Raw genomic sequence first — 21982 nt, 5'->3', positions numbered from 1 at the left:
GGCTGGTGTGACGTTGCAGCAGCCTGAGGCGCGCCGTGTGTTCTCCTTGGGAAGTTGGCCCTGGATCATGGGACCCTGGCAGTGGCAGGCTGCACAGGCTCCTGGGAGGAGAGGTGTGGATAGTGACCTGTGCTCGCACACAGGCTTCTTGGTGGCTGCAGCAGCAGCCTTAGCATTTCATGCCTGTCTCTGGGGTCCGCGCTGGTAGCCGCGGCTCGCGCCTGTCTCTGGAGCTCGTTTAGGCTGTGCTCTGAATCCCCTCTCCTTGCGCACCCCGAAACAATGGTCTCTTGCCTCTTAGGCAGGTCCAGACTTTTTCCCAGACTCCCTCCTGGCTAGCTGTGGCACACTAGCCCCTTTCAAGCTGTGTTCACGCAGCCAACCCCAGTCCTCTCCCTGGGATCCGACCTCCGAAGCCCGAGCCTCAGCTCCCAGCCCCCACCTGCCCCAGCCAGTGAGCAGACAAGCCTCTCGGGCTGGTGAGTGCTGGTTGGCACCGATCCTCTGTGCGGGAGTCTCTCCGCTTTGCCCTCTGCACCCCTGTGGCTGCGCTCTCCTCTGCGGCTCCAGAGCTTCCCCCCTGCCCACCCCGCATCTCCACCAGTGAAGGGGCTTCCTAGTGTGTGGAAACTTTTCTTCCTTCACAGCTTCCTCCCCGAAGTGCAGGTCCCGTCCCTATTCTTTTGTCTCTGTTTTTCCTTTTTTCTTTTGTCCTACCCAGGTACGTGGGGAGTTTCTTGCCTTTTGGGAAGTCTGAGGTCTTCTGCCAGCTTTCAGTAGGTGTTCTGTAGTTGTTGTTCCACATGTAGATGTATTTTTGATGTGTTTGTGTGGAGGAAGGTGATCTCCACATCATACTACTCCGCCATCTTGAAGGCGCCCCTTTGTTCACTTTTTTAAAAGCTGTTTTTGCCAACCATTTTTCAGCATCCCCAAGACAAAATATTCATCTCTCTCCCCCTTTTGTGAAGCCTTCTGCTACATTGATATCCACATACATTATATAGGTGGGAATAAAAACATAAATAACATTTTTTCAGAAGAGCATTTAATCTAAACCACCCATGAAAGGATTCCAGTGCCCTTGCAGATTCAGCACCAACACTTTCATCAATCCATACAACTGAAGTTATTCTAGGATTTACTAGTCAATTTAGTTAGTGACTCTGAATCTTGGCTCTGCTATTGACTGGGGAACCAACCTTTGATACTCATTTAACTTCTCCCAGACTCAGTTCTTTCACCTGTAAATTGGGAAAGCTAATAGTTTTGTACATTAAGGTGTTGTTGTAAATATAGTGAGATAATTTACTTAAGACTCTTAGACCCTTCACGTATAGCCAATAAATAGTTGCATTGTCATCAGATAGAATAGCCTCTTTAATATGTTTATCATAGTTATTTCCTGTAATCTTCCCAAAACAAATCATTATTCTCTAACCAGGAATGACCATCTTTTATGATGTCACATTTCCTGATAGTCCATTCTCTTTCATTGTCTGAATTTGAAGATTTTTGCTTAATTTGTTCCTGAATATCAAGTACCTTACACTTAATTAACATGATTCTTTCCTTTAATGTGACATTTTTATAACATCGGATTCATGTAACATTGGGTTCAACCACGTTGTTACCTTTTCCTTGTGCTCACTTTGTGATTGCTCTTTTTTTGATATCTATAGGACTGCCCTACTTCCAGAATAAAATAATGTATAACCTCTCTTGCCTGTATGCCCTCTTATATGTTGTAGGACAGGGTTTATCTGTAGTCCTGGAATTAAAGGATATTTCCAGTGTTCTAATCATACCAAAGGAAGATAACATTGACAGATGGGTTTAGGCCAGTCATCGAGATCCTAAGCATGATCCTAAAAGTAGTCATGCTCTTTTGCCTCCCCTTCATGAGCCCATTTTCACTTTTTTTTTTTTTTTTTTTATAAATTTATTTATTTATTTATTCATTTCTGGCTGTGTTGGGTCTTCGTTTCTGTGCGAGGGCTTTCTCTAGTTGTGGCAAGCGGGGGCCACTCTTCATCGCGATGCGCGGGCCTCTCACTATCGCGGCCTCTCTTGTTGCAGAGCACAGGCTCCAGACGCGCAGGCTCAGTAATTGTGGCTCATGGGCCCAGTTGCTCCGCGGCATGTGGGATCTTCCCAGACCAGGGCTCGAGCCCGTCTCCCCTGCATTGGCAGGCAGACTCTCAACCACCGCGCCACCAGGGAAGCCCCGATTTTCACTTTTGACAGCTCTTCCCCACTCCGCTCTTCACTCACAACATGTATGTTTATGATACACTATCCTTTAGCATGTCCAACGGCCCGATTTCTGAGTCTGTTGCTCCATAATGACCTTTTTCTTTTCCTCTAATCTTCTCTCCTGCTTCTCATCCCCAGATGTTAAGGTTTAATGATTACCAAAGAAAGCTTTCACAGAAAGATGGAAAAAATATCTTTTTAGACTTTGATTTTAAAAGAGAGGGTTGTTAACTCAAGCAAATCTATACTTTGTAGAATTTCTGAGATTTATTGCCAATTCCCTACAACTTTCTTACTCTTAGTAATTGTAACCATGGTCCAGCAGTTTGGAACTTCACTTCTGAAAAGTTGATATAAATTGCAACAGTTCACATATAAATCTCAAAAGGAAGAAGGAATTCTGGTGATGGTGATAATAAGAATTACAACAACATTAACAGCAGCTATACTTATTATTGAGTACTTTGTGCCAGGAGCTCTTCTAAGCACTTTACATATATTATTAGTCTTTTAAATAAACCTATTAAATAAATATCATATTTGAAAAATGGAAGTGTAAGAAAGTGGGAAATTGTTGAAATCAGGAAAAACATTTTGTAACACAACAGTTTATGGATAAAATGGCCCAAAGACTGGATTTGAGTACTGGATTTTTGTTTTCTAGATTTATGTTGATTTTGAGCTAGGTTATTCAAGATACTTATTTTCTTCATTATTAAAATAGGGATATCTAGCTCACATTTATTGTGAGAATGCATAATAATGTTTTATAAAATACAAAATGTAAGCTGGAGGTTATTAATTAGATAACTTCAGGTAAGAAAATTTTTAAAAAGAAAGCAAAAACTTAGAATGTATGGACACTACAGTCTTTTTACAGCTTAACTTTTACTAGTAATCAGATGAAGGAGTCTGTGTTGGGTGGTTGTAGGGGTCTTTGAATCCAATACCATTTGTTTTTAATTAATGTAGTACTAGATGATTGTAACTTGCTTCACATTTCATATGCTTTTCACAGTAAAATTTGGAGGCCTTTTGGACTTTTGAAAGATAATTTTGTTTTTGATTATGTTTTTGAGATAGGGTAATGCAGTTTTGATGTCTACTCTGTACTGTTAGGCTTCTGACAGATAATGCACAGTACTCCATGTACCATTAGATGATTGTGATGCTTACTTACTTTCTTAATAGACAACATTAATTTCATCAGGCTTGTTTAATGGCTTTTTTCCTTAAACATTCTTGATCAAATAAGCTGAAAAATAACAATAATTATTATTACTAATAACTTACTGCATTCCAGGCACTGAACTGGGCACTTTACATGCAGTATTTTTATATCTCTAATAATTAGCAAAATTACTTCTCAAAAAAGGTAACAAAAGATTTTTTTATGTAATATTCTTAAAAACCTGATTTAGAAAGTTTTGCTTTGCATATCTTGTTCTGAAAGGTATCAGATGAGAATTTCAAACAGAATACTTACCAATCTACCACAGTTGTCAATTTTGCTATTCATGAGATTAATATATCCTATGTGTAGTGATTTTTTTTTTTTTTTTTTTTGCTATTTATACATTTTCAAGAGTTCTGGTGTTCTTTTTTCTTTAATTTGTCTTTTCCTATTTTAATCCAAGTTCTTATTTCCATTTCTTTTTTAACGTAAATGCTTGTGGTGGTAGTCCTGATACTCTAATTTTTAAATAATTCCACTTTATTTGAATCACTTTTTCATCTTGTTGTGATTAAGGTTCTTTTATTATTTTGCAGATTTAAAAAATCTTATATAATTCTATTTGTTAGCTTTTTGTAGTGTTTAAAGTTATTTTTCTATATCCTCAGCCTATTCATATTTACCTGGTTATGAACTTGAATTATACCTCTCTAATCAATACTTATTTTTTATTGATTTTTTTCCAGGAAGTCATGACCACTTTAAATGACCAGTATTTTTGCTCTTCTTCCTTTAATCAATTTGCTGATTTTGAAAAATAATCTGTCAAGCTTTTACAGTTAAATTGTACAAAGAGCTTTCTGTAGGATGATAGTACTAGGCATCTTCCTGAATTGCCCTCCATTTGTTGCTCTTAATATACTGTATAAGTAAGAGGAACCATAGCATTTACTTTTAGTTCTTTTGCAGAGATGAATAAACATCTTGAAATGCTGATTTAGATAATGTTTCAAAAATGCTATGATGCACTTTGGTGTATGACTGACTCTTGCTTAGTTAAATGTTTTGCAGCATTATAACATAGTTGGATTCAGCTCATCTTTTAAAGCAATTGTCAGAAAAATATGGGCCAGCATGGTAGAATGTATTAGCTCAATACATTGTCTCCATTTTATTATGAAGCTGCTGAGGAAGCTGTGATATACAGCACTGTCATTACAGATCTATTGTTAGGATGGTTCTACAGTCTTCTTTGCACTGCCATTAATTTATAGCAGTAAACAATATGTAGCCTTCCAACTGCAGCAAAGCAGAATCTTTTAATGAGGTGGATGTTATTACCACAATAAATCAGTGCTTTCGCGTAATGTATAATTCAATGTGTGTATTCCCACTGTAACTTCTCTGAGTAAGCTGATAGTGTATCATTGTCATTGCACAGCTCCACTGGTCTTTTTTTTTTTTAACCTTCTTTTATTTGGGGATTTCTTTTTTATATGCTTGCAAATAAATGTGCTATGTCTTGATAGCTGTCCTGTAGCAGGCTTCAGAAATCAACTGTAACAATCACAGCCGGAATCAATACTGTGGGTTCTACGTATATGGATCTCTGCACGATGCCATTTTTTTTCGGATGCTAGTGAAATCAATCCTAATTGGTTTTAGCATTATATTCAAGAAATGTGATTCTATAACCATTGATTTTGGGGGTGTACTCATTTGGAGAGTAATAAAAATAGGAGCACATAAAGTGAATACTTAATATGCTGCAGAACCATACAAAAGGAGCATTGATTTTGTTTTCACGTAATTTGTCTTCCAGTGATTTTATTTCTTCTTTCTTTCCTTTTGCATGGCTCAGTCTTCAGGGACAACAGCTAAAATACATTTAAAGGCATTCCAAATTGGTTCTGTAACAAAGATTTCTTGGAGTCAGTTCCATTCTTAACTGGCATAAGTTTAGTAAATCAGATTTAACTCTTTTGTACAGAAACTAATGCTTTAAAAGATGACATTTTAAATTGGTATACTGTGATACTGGTTTAAAATAATAATCAACTAAAGGTTTTTAAAAATTTGCTTGTAAAGTTAAAAAAAAAAGGGCTTAAAATAAAATGTTGATGAGAACCATCCTATTGAAAGAGAATGAAAGGTACTAGAGATAAATGGCAGTTTTGAAAAAATAATTAACAATTTTAAGAAATATAGCCAAAGTGATCATTTAAAATACTGCTTAAAATTACTTTTTAACATGAAAAGCAATTTAAAAACTAGTTTAACATTGCTTCATTTTCCATAGAATATTTCTGAATGCATCTATTTTAAAACCAGTATTTTAAATTTCAGTTTAACATTTTTTGCATAAATGATCAGATATTTTCTTTCTCATATAAATGAGTGATTAACTGATAGGTTTTCATTAAAGAAAGTAATCTTACATTTTTTTTCAGTGAATTGGTACTTATATTTTAAATAAAGAGTAGAGATTTTCTAGAGATTAGAATGTTTTATGAGAATGAATTGTTAACTTGTTTTTTAAGCCCTTAGACCCCTTTGAGAATTTTAGAATACTCTGTATGTCTTCCTGAAGAAAATGTACATGTGCATAATCACATGAAATTTTGCTTACTGTTTAATGGAGTTCATGAATTCCCTGAATAACAACAGCAGCAGTAACAATAATGGTACCAGCTAACATTTATTATGCTCTTATCTTATACCAACCAATATTCTGGGGGCTTATAGGCTATTGTTTTATTCAAACTTTACCCCATTGCTAAAAGATAACCTTAAAAATAATAGCATTCATTGAATATTGTCAGGTATGGTTTGTCCCTCCATGTACTTACTCATTTTATTTTCCAAAACAACTTTCTGACTGGGTATTGTTACCACTCCAGTAAACCCAGGCTCTTCATCACTTTGCTATACTGCTTTAGGGACCTCTGCTGTAAAGTATTGTTGTACAAGCTCGTAATCTGTCTAATATTCTATTCATGTTACACATTTAAAAAAAATTTCATGCCGGCATGTTTTTGTCTTCTAAATTTTGGTTGTACTTATACTGTTAGAAATTTCTAGATTTACATTTAATCCCTTTTTCACACAATCTCCCCCTTGCACTCCTTCTCCCCCCGCCCCGCCCAATTTTGTTGCATTGTCTTCTCAGAATCTATGATATGTTAAAACTCTAGCTTCAAGATTCTGTTTCTGGTTGTTGCTTCTAATGAACTAAAGAGGATTTCAGAGATGCTTTCCAAAGTATCGTATAACTAATATTCACTTCATGTAATTATCTTCATAAAAATGCTTGTTATGGGCTGATTAAAGACCTTTATTCAACAGAAACTAGACTTATTGAGAAATGACAGGTTTCTCCATTCACTTATATGTGTATATTTAATGTGCATTGAAAAATACATTTATATTTCCATCCACTCTCTGACTGTAACACTGCTTTAATTTGAATAGTATGTATTTTTAATTCACTTTCACACTTGCTGATTAGATAACATTTGAAGAGAGAAAGAAATAAAGGACGATTGTATTTATGTGTTCTTGTTTTTTCTCCTCCCCGTTGGCAGCCAATAGGAGCTTTGAATCCAAAAAGAGCAGCATTCTTTGCAGAGCGTTATGAATCCTGGGAAGACGATCAAGTTCCAAAGTTCCACTATGGCACTCATTACTCAACTGCAAGTTTTGTTCTTGCATGGCTTCTAAGAATAGTAAGTTCAATTTGAATAATAAACCATGAATAAGTAAATTCAATGTTGTGGAGAATATGCATTGATTAAAAATCATCAGCATCTTTTTTGAATGGTGAAATTTTTTTCAGTGATTGAGGCTCTAACTATATAAGTATCTCTTTATCCCATTTGGTCTGTATTTTATAACATGTTACTGTAGAATGGCCATAAAAATGTTTCACCTGGAATTGCGTGATTTTTTTTCCTTAAATTTGCCTCTTCAAATCGTTGATATCTTACCAGACTCTAAATTGTAACATATGTTATTTTCAAATGTAGTCTATTAAAATAAGAACTAAATAAGATTCCCTTAACACAGGCATATATTCATATATTTTGGAAACTTCAGTTGCCCCAAATGGAATAAGGTGTGTTTGTAATTTACACCAAGACTGCTGTGTATTGATAACATATTGGTTAAACAAGAAATGTTTCCGTAAAATTGAAAGGTGATTCATCTACTAGAAAGTAATTTCTTTGGGAAAGCATTAGCAGCACATCATTAATTAAAGCTTGTTAGAGGATACAGGCAGATATAAATCCTAGAGGTAATTTATAGTGCTTAGCTAATTTCAAGCAATTATCCACTAATATGTGTTTAAGTGTTCTTTAACTAAAAGGAGGCTTTTAAATCTTCCAAACATTTTTCTTTTCTTAATCATAAATTAAATACTGAGCCATAACAATAGGAAAATTACATATTGGACTGTTTCCCTGGACTGTGAAGCAAATGCAGTCTAATTTATGTCTGAATGTTACTAATAAATTGTTCTTGGAAAGGAAGAGAGTCTGAAAAATATTGAAGAGAGTCTGAAAAATACTAAATTTTGGAAATATTTCTTCTGAAACAAAAATAATGTAAGAATATTAATGTAATAATTTAGGTATAATTCCCAGTCTATGCCTAGTACGTATTACTGGCTAATGTCCATTGGTCACTAAGTATTTAGATATAAAGATTTATAAAAACCACATTTTTATGCCTGAGGGAATATATGGCTTTTTTAAATGGCTTATTTTTTAGGAACCCTTTACAACTTTGTTCCTAAATTTACAAGGAGGGAAATTTGATCATGCAGATCGAACTTTTTCATCAATTTCCAGAGCTTGGAGAAACAGTCAGCGTGATACATCTGATATTAAGGTACAGAAATACTTCATTTTACACTTATTATTGCCAATGTGTTTCTTATTGAATGAATGTTGATAATTTCTCTCTTGCAATACAGCCCTGTTTACTAAAGATGAGCCTCAAAGGATGAGGCCTTAATTAAGTGGCCAATAACCGTTATATAAGATTTCTCTCTCTTTCTCTCTCTACCTCCTGTGTCTGTCTCTTTCTGTCTGTCTGTCTCGTCTCTCTTTAATTGTGGAACAGTTGTTTTCCTTCCTCCTTGGAATCCTTTTTAAAGGAAAAATACAGTAGTATGGATGTAAGGCAGCATGCTTAATGCAATTCCAAACTCAATAAAATTAATATAGTCACAAAAATACTGTGAGAAAGATCTCAGATGTTTAGTTTAATTCAACTTATTTCATTTTATTGATACTTTAGCAATCCCCTGTCTCTATTCTTAAGGTAATCATCTTTTACCTACTGCTGGTTCTAAATGCCTACCTGACTCTGCTTGTTATAGAATTGCTTTATTGTTGAGGGGAAATGAGTTCTTCTGTCTATATGTATGTTCAGGAGATCAAAATCTTTGCACAGTAGCTGATGTAATACTTTTGCTTCTGCCCTCAAAAGTACTGTATTTTAGTTTTGTGACATAGTGTCTCTTTCTTTACTGTTTAGATGCTGTTGAGTAAAACGAGATATGCCTGTGGTTGTGTCCTTAGGTGTCGTAAAGAGCTATGTCTTATACATAAATAATTATACTATATGGGAGAAAATGATAAGTAACATATGAGAAATATTTGGGCTTGAAAGAGGAAAAGTTACATTACTAATGTTTATGTTACTATAGAGTACTTTAAAAAATTAATTAAAATTATAATTGTATCTTACTTTTAGTCATGATACATTAGTCTATAAAAAGTGTTCACATACTTTATCTTACTGTAGAGTATAACATTGCTTATATCCAAGATATTTTATTGAAGATTCCATCATATGCAGAAATAATCTCTTTTTGTAATTTTTTTTTTTGGGGGGGCAGGGGCCACGTCGGGTTTAGTTGCGGCATGCAGGATCTTTCATTGCAATGTGCAGGTTCTTCATTGCGTTGTATAGGCTTCTCTCTAGTTGTGGCATGCGGGCTCCAGAGTGGGCTCAGGAGCTGCAGCACGCGGGCTTAGTTGCTCCGTGGCATGTGGGATCTTAGTCCCCAACCAGGGATCGAACCGGCATCCCCTGCATTACAAGATGGACTCTCAATCACTGGACCACCAGGGAAGTCCCCAGAAATAATCTTTTATATTGGAACATCTATAGGAATTTTTGATAGCACAAATAATGTACTCTGAAATACTCTTGAAATTATCATATTCCTTAAGAATCATCAGTAGAGGGCTTCCCTGGTGGTGCAGTGGTTGAGAATCTGCCTGCCAATGCAGGGGACACGGGTTCGAGCCCTGGTCTGGGAAGATCCCACATGCCGCGGAGCAACTAGGCCCGTGAGCCACAATTACTGAGCCTGCGCGTCTGAAGCCTGTGCTCCGCAACAGGAGAGGCCGCGATAGTGAGAGACCCGCGCACCGCGATGAAGAGTGGCCCCCACTTGCTGCAACTAGAGAAAGCCCTCACACAGAAACGAAGACCCAACACAGCCATAAATAAATAAACAAACAAATAAAAATTTTTTTTAAAAAATCAATTGATCATAATTTAAAAAAAATCATCAGTAGATAATTTTGAAATGGATAATTAGATAACAGTAAATCAGAATAGTTAACAGATTTAATAATGGTTTCTACTTGTAATCTCAAAGCTATTTCTTTACTTACTTTAACCTTTTGAGAAGTCATAAGAGATATGGACATATGAAAACATTGATAAGATTGACTTTTTGTTATCAAATTGAAGACATGAAAAAATTTTTTAATTCCTAAATTCCTTTATTTTTTAAGTATCTCAGGACCAAGTTATAACCTCATACATAAGTTGGTAATAGAAGTGTAAACAAGAACAAAATTATGAATTTGAATTTTTTTCTGCTCTGTAATAGAGACGTAGTGGATATCTTCAAATTTCTACCTCTCTGTACTAGACATTCCCGCTTAATGCTTTGTTGGACGGGAGATACATGTGATAGATCCTTGTAGTTTTGTGGTCTCTTTTTCCTAAATCTCGGCCTTTTACTGTCAAGATTCTTTAATTAGCACATGTCTGGTTCCATTTTCCCAAACATTCCTTTAAAATACCCCACTTATAAAAAAAATAAAAAATAAACCCACACAAAACAGCTACAGCATTAAAAAATAAAACCCCCAAAACCCATATGAACTTTACCTTTCCCCTTCCTTATTTTTCTCATTACTCTTGTTTCTTCACAAATAATGACTCAAATCCATCTCGCTTCCCTTTGAATGCCTCAGCAGACTTTGATAAAAACAGCCCCAATTACTAAACAAATACTAGAATTTTAGTTCTTGTTATTGTGCTACTTAATTTCTAGCTTCCTAGCCTAGTTATATAGGGCATCTAAATGAAGAAGTAGAGTAAAAAGTTAAGGCAAAAGTTAAAAGAAAAATAAAAGAATTAAAAATTCCAAGTGTCAAGTTGATTGGAGCCTGCTTAGAGATACAGCTTTATTCTTAAATACCATTTCATTATGTTCAGAGGCACAGAAATTTTCTTCAGGACTAACTTGGATGAAACCCACTTGCTCTTCTAACCAATATGTATATTTTCCTAATTTTCTTTTTTTTTTTTTTAAACCACAAAATATCTGTAAGGTGAATAGGACATTGATAAATTACTCCATTTTCTATATTAATAACCCGGTAATTTGGACCCTACAACTTAGTGAACACTTTGAAAAGTATATAATACATGGTTACACAGGCTATAGGCTATTTAAAGCGCCTCCTTATAGTTGGTCCTTCTACGACTGAGGAGGGATTTAATCATGCCTTTTTTATTTTTTGTTTTCTGATCTTGCCTCTTCATGTTACATTCTAACACTTTATAAAGCATGTTTAAATTATTATAATAATATAATGTATAAGAATGAATATATTAAGAAAGCACATTTAAATCACTATAATAAACATTGAGATATAACATTATATTTCAGATGGAATCATATTAATTATAGTCTGATCTTTATTTGTGTTGTCTTGTTAGAGTTTCTAGAAATACTAAGGAAAATGTTAAACAGTAGAGAGGGGATAGTGAAGTATGTGAGTGGGTGGTAGGAATCACTTTACTGAGTGGATTCTAAAGTATACCTTGCTTGATTAATATGCATTCTCTAATGTTTTCATGACATTTTACAAAAATGAAATATTGTTAGGTAGGTAGAAGATTTATTTAAATTAATTTTTCAGAGGAATTCTCTGGCGGTCCAGTGGTTAAGACTCTGCACTTTCACTGGCAAGGGTACAAGTTCAATCCCTGGTGGGGGAAATAAGATCCCGCAAGTTGCGCAGCGCAGGCAAAAAATAATAATAATAATTAATTAATTAACTAATTTTTTGGAAAAAATAAGAATAAATGATAACATTTCTAGTACTTAACTTTTTTTGCTAAAGGGGAACTGTCACTATAATATCTTAGGATCCCTATTTCTTGCATTCTGCTAATACTCAAGAGAATAATTTTACTGAAAAAATATAAGTTATTCCTAAGAAATAAAGGTTAAAATATTAATTATTTTTATTTCAGAGAAGAAAGAGACATTATTAGATTTCACTAAAGCAGTCTTTCATTTTTAGCATGATTTACCATTTTAAAATTGGGGGGTTCGTTTGTGTTTCAGTTCATCATTGGTGGTTCCATTTCAGGCCTGACCCTCAATGATGCTTTTTATTCTGTCTGGATAAAGAGTTCAGAAGTGTTGATCAGCTCTCTAACTAGGCTTACCACACTGTCCAATAGAAATGTAATGTCAACCATAATTACGATCACATATGTAATTTTAGATTTTCTTGTAGTCACATTTTAAAAAGTCAAAAGGACCATGTGAAACTGATTTTAAGAATATGTTTAACCTGATATATCCAAAATATTTTTATTTCAGCATGTAATCAATATAAAATTATTAATTGGATATTTTACATTCTTTTTTTTTCTTAATATTAAGGCTTAGAGATTTGGTGTGTATTTTATATTTACAACAGGTCTCTTCTCAGACTAGCCACATTTCAATTGTTTAATAGCCACTTATGGCTAGTGGCTACTCCATTTGGCAGTGCAGACTTAGGGCATTGTTTTGGCATCACACCAAGGGATAGCTTTCTGCTTATGGAAGGAAGAATGCCTTCATCCTCTTTGAGCAACAATGTTCCTGATGTTGTACTCCATCTAAATATGAACTGACAGGTAGTAGCAATAATAGCTAGTCTTGAGGACTGGAATAGAAAGTGCTAAAATTGGGTTGGAGAATCATCACTGTGATAAATAATATTTTAAAATCCCCCAGCAGAAAATTGGACAGCTACATGTAAAAGAATGAAATTAGAACACTCCCTAACACCGTATACAAAAATAAACTCAAAATGGATTAAAGACCTAAATGTAAGGCCAAACACTATAAAACTCTTAGAGGAAAACATAGGCAGAACACTCCATGACATAAATCACAGCAAGATCCTTATTGACCCACCTCCTAGAGAAATGGAAATAAAAACAAAAATAAACGAATGGGACCCAATGAAACTTGAAAGCTTTTGCACAGGAACTTCCCTGGTGGTGCAGTGATTAAGAATCCACCTGCCAATGCATGGGGCATGGGTTCGATCCCTGGTCCGGGAAGATCCCACATGCCAAGGAGCAACTAAGCCCGTGCGCCACAAGAACTGAGCCTGTGCTCCGGAGCCCGTGAGCCATAACTACTGAGCCCATGTGCCACAACTATTGAAGCCTGCACACCTAGAGCCCGTGCTCCTCAGCAAGAGAAGCCACCGCAATGAGAAGCCTGCGCACCGCAACGATGAGTAGCCCCTGCTCACCACAACTAGAGAAAGCCCACGTGCAACAACGAAGACCCAACACAGCCAAATGAACAAATAAATAAATAAATAAATAAATAAATTTATTTAAAAAACTTTTGCACAGCAAAGGAAACCATAAACAAGACGAAAAGACAACCTTCAGAATGGGAGAAAATATTTGCAAACAAAGCAACTGACAAAGGATTAATCTCCAAAATATACAAGTGCTCATGCAGCTCAATATCAAAAAAACAAGCAACGCAATCCAAAAATGGGCAGAAGACCTAAACAGACATTTCTCCAAAGATATACCAATTGCCAACAGACACATGAAAGGATGCTCAACATCACTAATCATTAGAGAAATGCAAATCAAAACTACAATGAGGTATCACCTCATACCAGTCAGAATGGCCATCATCCAAAAATCTACAAACAGTAAATGCTGGAGAGGGTGTGGAGAAAAGGTAACCCTCTTACACTGTTGGTAGGAATGTAAATTGATACAGCCACTATGGAGAACAGTATGGAGGTTCCTTAAAAAACTAAAAATAGAACTACCATATGACCCAGCAATCCTACTACTGGTCATATATCCTGAGAAAACCATAATTCAAAAAGAGTCATGTACCACAATGTTCATTGCAGCACTATTTACAATAGCCAGGACATGGAAGCAACCTAAGTGTCCATCAACAGATGAATGGATAAAGAATATGTGGCACATATATACAATGGAATATTACTCAGCCATAAAAAGAAACAAAATTGAGTTATTTGCAGTGAGGTGGATGGACTTAGAGTCTGTCATACAGAGTGAAGTAAGTCAGAAAGAGAAAAACAAATACCATATGCTAACACATATATATGGAATCTTAAAAAAAAATGGTTCTGACAAACCTAGGGGCAGGGCAGGAATAAAGATGCAGATGAGGGGAATGGACTTGAGGACACGGGGAGAGGGAAGGGTAAGCTGGGACGAAGTGAGAGAGTAGCATTGACATATATACACTACCATATGTAAAATGGATAGCTAGTGGGAAGCAGCTGCATCGCACAGTGAGATCAGCTTGGTGCTTTGTGACCACTTAGAGGGGTGGGATAGGGAGATATATGTATACATGTAGCTGATTCACTTTGTTGTACAGCAGAAACTAACACAACATTGTAAAGCAATTATACTCCAGTAAAGATGTTAAAAAAAAAAGAAAAGGGTGGTTATCGTAGGCCACGCTGATGCTGTGCTTCAAAGAAGTCCTACATCCCTTGATGCAACCCTATCCATTTAAAAAATACAGATACCCATTTCTTTCTCAAAGAAAAATAAATCCCCCAGAAAACTCTGTTTCAAGTTCTAAAAAAATCATTTAAGTTTAGAAACTGAGGTGCAAAATAGATTACTGTCTTCAGCCTGAACCATCATAACCAAATCTTGTGGAACAAATCAGACTCATAAAGCTTGAATGAATTTCATAAGGCAGTCAATGTAAATATTAGGCAAATATCTAAGCTTTTCTAGGCAGTTCATTGTTACTGATTCCCCACCCCACCAGCTCCCCACTGAGGCAGCAGGCAGCATACACGTTTTCAGGTACCTTTAGTGCCAATAAATTTAATCTAATGATTAAATAGAATCTGATTTGCTGCAGTTTAAACGTTTTTCCTTCTCTCCTATAGAAATGATTAACAAATCAGGATCCGAGCGTGGAAAGAGTCATAAATGTCACCTAGGTTCATTATTTTAGAAAGGGGGCAGTAGTAAATGGATCTTTTACATTCTTTACATCTTTTACATGGAGATTGTTGGAGAACTATACTTCTCTAGAAGCTTGGAATTTAATACAAAAATGTATTTTAAAATAACCTGTGCTAAAAATAAACTTAGGGTAACAAGTTTGGTGGAATCCTGAGATAGCATTTAATTTTTAAAGTTTTTATTTTAATTGAATTTATGCACAATCAGGCCCTGGTTGTGATACAGCATCAAATGAGACAGAGCATTGCCTTCAGTGAACATTTGCAGTAAAGGGGGTACTGATGATAAAAGCATTCCAGCAATTCAGTGTAATAAAGGATCTGTGGCTCATAGATACAAGATCTGAAATGAGAAGGGAGAGGAAAGAGGAAATCCAGGGCCTATCATGGGGTGCCTTATAAGCTTTAGTAAGGAGGTTGGACTTTACCCTGGGGGCAGTGGGGAGATACTGGAAAGGTCAAAGCAGAGGAGATTTTGTGGTTTTAAGTGACCGCTGTGTGAATATGTATTACACTGAGCAGGAGTGGAAACAGTAAGTAAGCTGTTAAAGTAATGGGGTGAGAGGTAGTGGAGGCTTAAACTCAGTAGTTGCAATGGTACTAGAGAAATGTGATGAATTTAAGACATATTTAAAAAGTAAGAACTGTTAGGATTTGCTGATTGATTTATCTCCTAAGATGAGAGAGAAATTAAATTTGACTTGGACATGTACTTAGAGAACACAGAAGAAGAACAAGTTTAGTTAGGGCATGGGGATCTAGCTCCCTACCTTCAGGCAGAAAACTTCCTATGACAGGTGAATTCAAGTCCCCCCAAACACATTTAGTTAAGCCAGCATTTATTGATTATTTTATCATATGCAATACATTGTAGGGAGTGTTTGGGGTTAAAAGGGTAAGATAAACACAGTTCTTTACTTCACATATCTCCAGGTAAGAACGACAGGTATACATAAAACTATTCTTAATACAAGTTAGACAGTGCTAAGTGCTATAATAAGATATAAACAAAATGAAATTAATTCTTCCTGGAGGAAGTGGGGTTGTGAATGACTTCACAGAGTAAGTGGTATTTGAGTTGTATATTAAAGGGTGCAAGGGAGTCTTCCACTCCCAGATTTACATCTCTAGCATGTACATTTATCCTGATATCTGACTCACACCTTAGCATCTCCATTCTAGCATGTAAAATGTATCTCAAATTTAACACATTCAGAACCAAATTCCTGATCTTCATTCCTTTAAACCTGCTCTTCTCACAGTCTTCCCTTTCTTAGCTAATGGTTTCCGAGTAAAAGCTGTTGCAAGTAAAAGCTGAAGTTCTTACAATGCAAGACCCTACAGCAACTACCCCTCCCCTCCATGATCCTGTTACGTCTTGAACTCTTTGTACCATTTGCCCTCTTGTCCACTCTGTTCTAGCCGAACAGGACCTCCTTGGTATTCCTCACAAACTCCAGGTATCTTGCCACCTCAGGGCCTTTGCTTTTACTTTTCTTTTCACCTGAAAAATTCCTCCAGATATCCTTATGGATTTATTCCTTCAGCCATTTCAAGTCTTTGCTCAAATGTCACCTTCTTAGGGAACCCTCTTGCACTGTTGGTGGGAATGTAAATTGATACAGTCAGTATGGAGAACAGTATGGAGGTTCCTTAAAAAACTAAAAATAGAATTACCATATGATCCAGCAATCCCACTACTGGGCATATATCCAGAGGAAACCATAATTCAAAAAGACACATGCACCCCAATGTTCATTGCAGCACTATTTACAATAGCCAGGTCATGGAAGCAACCTAAATGCCCATCGACAGATGAATGGATAAAGAAGATGTGGTACATATATACAATGGAATATTGCTCAGCCATAAGGAGGAACGAAATAGTGCCATTTGCAGAGTCATGGATAGACCTAGAGACTGTCATACAGAGTGAAGTAAGTCAGAAAGAGAAAAACAAATATCGTATAATATCGCTTATATGTGGAATCTAAAAAAAAATGGTACAGATGAACTTTCTTGCAAAGCAGGAATAGAGACACAGATGTAGAGAACAAACTTATGGATACCAAGGGGGAAGGGGGGTGGGATGAATTGGGAGATTGGGATTGACATGTATACACTGATGTGTATAAAATTGATGACTAATAAGAACCTGCTGTATAAAAAAATAAATAAAATTCAACAATTCAAAAAAGAAATGTCACCTTCTTAGTAAGGCCTTCTCTGTCCTCTTTCTTTAAAAGTACATGCCTCAGCCCATGCACTTTAACTCACTTCTCAATTTCAGTTTTCTTCATATCACTCACCATCCGACACACATCTCTATTTATTTATTATTTATGTCTTATCCCACTGGAACATTAGCTCCATGAGAGCATGAATTTGGACTGTTTTGCTCATTGGTTTATTCCTAGAGCTTAAAACAGTACCTGGAACACAGTAGACACTAAAACATTTATTAAATTAATGCTTTGATGAAATATAGAAGAGTATTCTGAGCAAAGAAAATGACATGAACAAAATTCAGAGAAAAGGCTTAGCACATTGGGGAATGCTTATTGGTCTGCTAATTGGTCTTATGTGCTTGGTGTGTAGGAAACAGAGAGAAGGAGAAATAGTGAAAGGCAACTGTGGTCTAATATGAAGACCCTCAGTAATATTCTAAAGATATTTTTCGATTCGCAGTCCATGCAATCTCTGTCACAGCTACTCAGCTCTACCACCGTAGCCCAAGAGTAGCCGTAGACCATATGTAAACAGATAAGTGTGACTGTGTTCCCATAAAATTTCCCACAAAAACAGGTGGCAGCGTTTTGGCTCCTGGGCTGTATTTTACCATCCTCTGCTATAGGCAATGAGGATCCATTTAAGATTTTGTACTAATTGGCTCTATTATTTAAAAAAAAAAAGGCACTTTGGCAGCGGTATGGAAAGTACTGGGAATGGGGAAAAGAGATGAGAGCTGGAGGTAGGGAGAAATTTTAGGAGGCTATGACAGTTAAAAGTAAAGACTGTAGGAGCCTCAACTAGTCAAGGAGCTAAGGGAATGACTCAAGAGATGGGTTAAAAGTAATTCTCCAGGGTTTGGCACTTGGTTGACTGTAAAGGGATAGGAAGGCATAAAGATGATTCTTTAGATTGGGTGCCTAGAGAAATGATGATGCTGTGAATTATAATGAAGCTGGTATGTAGACCAAATGTGTGAATTCAGTTTTTGACACATTGATATATTTTCAGAATAACCAGGATATTATCACCTACTAGTTGAAAATTCAAACCTAAGCTTCAGAATAGTGTCATAGGCATGTAGGGTAAGAAGGAATATTAGGCGATACTTATCTTGAACTCCTCAAAACAATTGTCTAGTCTCTTGATCTCCACTTTTTCAGCTCCCATCATCTCCCCCAAGCCCACTCGAATCAAGCTTTCTTCTCCACCATGTTATTGAAATCAGTCTTGTCAGTCATTGATGAACAACTTCCATGTTGTCAAATGCAAATTTTCAGTTCTCATGGTACTTGATCTGTCAGCATTATTGACACAATTAATTTATCCATTTTCCTTGTAACATTTTCTTCACTTGGTGAAGGAGCCATCTTCTCCTGGCTATCTTCTTACCTTTTTTTCAGTCTCCTTTACTGGATTATCTTGTTTTCATACCCTCAATTACTGGAGTACCTTTCGGCTTAGTCTTTAGATTTCTTCTAGTGTCAACACTTGCTCCCTAGGTGATCACACCTTACCTCGTGGCTCTCCCCTGAATTCTAGAGCTATATATCTAGCTCCCTTTGAGCTAGATGTACGTTTACAGACATTTTAAACTGAACATGTCCAATATCAAACTCTGTCTTTCCCTCTTACCCTCCTCTCTACCCTAAGGAGAAAGTCCTGCTCAATACCTGCATTTGCCACCTCAGTGAAAGACAGCACTGTTTATCCAGTTTGCTCAGACCTTTAGAAAACTTGGAATCTTTGATTCCTCCCTATCACATACACCTCACTGCCCATCTTATCAACCTTCAGAATATGTCTAGAATCTGACCAGTTATCACCACGTGCATCACGAGGACCCTGGCCCAAGTAACTGTAAGTTCTCACTTCCCGTGCTCCCCATGTGGTGTTTTCTCCATACGACAGCAAGAATAATCTTTTATATTATAAATCAGATCATATCCATGTGCTCACATATATCCAGTGCCTACTCATCTAGCTTAGAGCAAAATTCAGGTTCTTAACATAGCCACTGAGGCCCTGTGTTACCTGGTTGCCTCTTTGACGACACATCTCTTTTACTCTCCTGCAGCCTCGCTTGCCTTTGTTGTGGTTCCTTTTCAAAAATGCCAAGCCCACTTGGCATTACAGTGGCGCTTTCATTGCCATTGGCCCGGGTTCGATCCCTGGTTGATCCCTGGTTGGGGAACTAAGATCCCTCAAGTCGGGCGGCATGGCCAAAAAATAAATGCCAAGCCCACTCCTGTTTTGGTGGCTTTGCGTATTACGTTGCCTCTGCCTGAACCACTTTCCCCCAGATAATGCTTTGTTCATTCCATTTTTTTCATTCAGGTCTCTGCTCACATGTCACCTCCTCAGAGTGGACTTCCCCGGACACACTCTCTAAAATAACACTGCCCAACCCCCATCATTCTCTATCCATTTATCCTTTTTTTTTTTAGCATAATACTTGCCACCATTTGACACAGTACATATATTAGTTTGTTTATGTTATGTCTCCATAGCTACAGTTCTGTGAAGGTGGGGGCTTTGTGTGTCGTTCATTTGGTAACCTCAGCATTTAGAACATTTAGTTAGAAATCAATAAATATTGGTTGAAAGAATGAGTACATATAAAGATATTGAGAAAAGAGGCATCAGTGAAAAAGCCTGGGAAAAACAGAGAGGTAGTCTGAGGAGAAAGAGGAGAGTGTAAGGCCATTTCAGCCAGAAGGGCACAGCAAAATCCAATGGGTAGGTGCTCCAATGGGGCTACTAACATCTCGTATTTTAGGAAGGGGGCTTATCTCTCCACAAGAGAATTGGTGGCTGAATGTCATCTGCTGACTAAGAGTTGTTAATGCTCTAATTTTCTACGTTTTTACAATTAAGCACATTGAGTTTTTACTGTTATAGCTTTACAAAAGAAGTCCATATGGATATCCTGTCACTGATTGTATCTTGGATATTCAATTTAAAAATCTATCTTATAATTTATTGTGTATCATTAGTGATGAATATAAAATTTTATTATGAAATCAGTAGGGTCAGTACAGCATATTCCATACTTAAAATTAAGTAAATAGAGTACAATTAAATCCTAAGAATTTACTAAATAATATTTTTAAAATAAATGACTATCAGTAATATTACAAGAATTAGTTTTAGCTTTAAAAATTAACCCTTAAAGGTATTAAGTGTATACCTGTTTGTTAGAAGTAATAATACAAAATGGAGATGATCAGAGAATAGTTCTATTTGTGTCTTGTGAGATTTGTTAAACATGAGACCTTTGACTTGCCCTCTACTACCTCAGAAATCCCAGGGGCTGTGATCTGAAGATAAGTTAGGTTTCTTTTTTCCTCTTTCAGCATGTCTTCTACCATAATACATTCCACAGATGCTGATAGCATCAGCTTTAGAGCCATTTATAAGAAAATGTTTAGCTACAGTTAGTAGAACATAATTGCTGGATATTTATTTCTTGATGTATTTGTTAAGAGAAAAAGCTTAAATTAGGATGATTTGATAGTTTTATTTTCTTCATTTATTCTTCCTATTTTCAAACAAACTTTTAAATAATTCAGAATTTTTAAAATGCTAAAAGAAAGTAAAATTAAAATCTTACCCTTTTCTATCCATACTTTGCACATTTCTGGCATATGTACTTCCCTCCCTCCCTTCTTTCCTTCCTCTTTACCTCCCTCCCTCCTCTTTATCTCTCTTCATTCTCCCTCTGTCTTTCTCTCTCCCCCTCTTTTTTCTTCCTTCTCTCTCTTCCTCTCCCTCTCTCTTTCTTTTATTTTTTTGGTCAGTCCCTCTTCCACCCCCCGCGACACACACACTCACAACCACATTAGAGTCAGCTCAAGCTGTCTTACCGCTCTCTTAACAATGTAGAACACTCATACTCTAACTGAACTACATATGTGTTCATCCTTGTTTTTATACATAACTTACAGATTTGTTAATTTAACCCTTTTTAACACTTTTCTTCTTCATGCGTCAGTAGGTTAAATGATGTACCCATGTACTATTTTTTTTTAGCTTTGAACTTTGTGCTCTTTATGTCTACAGTGAACCATTTCTTTTTCGTGTGTTCTTCGAGAAAAATTACTTGAAAAACTGAATATTTTTCTTCTTATGCTACTTACATAGTGGGCAGGAAAAAACAATTTTTAAAGCACTTAGAAAATGTTCCTATCTTCCCAAATTATAAAAATGTGTAATTTGTTTTTTGACCTGGTGATCTTATGATATTTTTGTTCAGTGTAAAAATGTAGACTGTTCATTAATATATTTATAAATACTGATATTAACTGTTCTCCTCCATACTCATGTATTATACAAATTGTTCCAGAAAAGATTTAAGGTGGGCATTTTATTTATGTCTTCTCTTCTGGCAGTCACAGCTTACCCATTATTTGTATTATTAATGTCCATTATCTCTCCCCAAATTACAATTTCCTTTAAGATAGGAGTCTGGAACAGCAAAAGGTTCAGCGAAGATGCCCAGTCCAAATTTAGAAGTGAAAAATATGTGTTGAAAGCAGGAGAGAACTATAGAGTATTGAGAGTATTCATCATAAAATGAGGCATGTTGAACTGTACTGTCATTGCTAATAAAAAATAAATAAATTTGTTTTAAATGTGATAGCTATTTAGTAGGAACTATTAAGTCTCAAATATTTTTGTGGTCATATTTACTTTTACAAGTAAATTTTATTAAATTCCCTTAGGA

At 36.1% G+C, this 21982-nt stretch overlaps 1 protein-coding gene across 4 annotated transcripts in view; it reads left to right on the top strand.

The window, feature by feature from the left end:
* LRBA (LPS responsive beige-like anchor protein) overlaps window positions 1-21982 on the top strand; it is a 751667-nt gene that overhangs the window by 570583 nt on the left and 159102 nt on the right. For all 4 annotated transcript variants that reach the window (XM_057546722.1, XM_057546725.1, XM_057546723.1 and 1 more), the window contains exons 45-46: window positions 7015-7155; window positions 8201-8320. In XM_057546722.1, the coding sequence (XP_057402705.1) occupies window positions 7015-7155; window positions 8201-8320 (261 nt within the window). The remainder of the gene's footprint in view (window positions 1-7014; window positions 7156-8200; window positions 8321-21982) is intronic.

The sequence above is a fragment of the Balaenoptera acutorostrata genome, chromosome 5 (assembly GCF_949987535.1).
Source record: "Balaenoptera acutorostrata chromosome 5, mBalAcu1.1, whole genome shotgun sequence".
NCBI classification, from domain to species: Eukaryota; Metazoa; Chordata; class Mammalia; order Artiodactyla; family Balaenopteridae; genus Balaenoptera; species Balaenoptera acutorostrata.
This window is presented reverse-complemented; position numbering and strand designations above follow the sequence as displayed.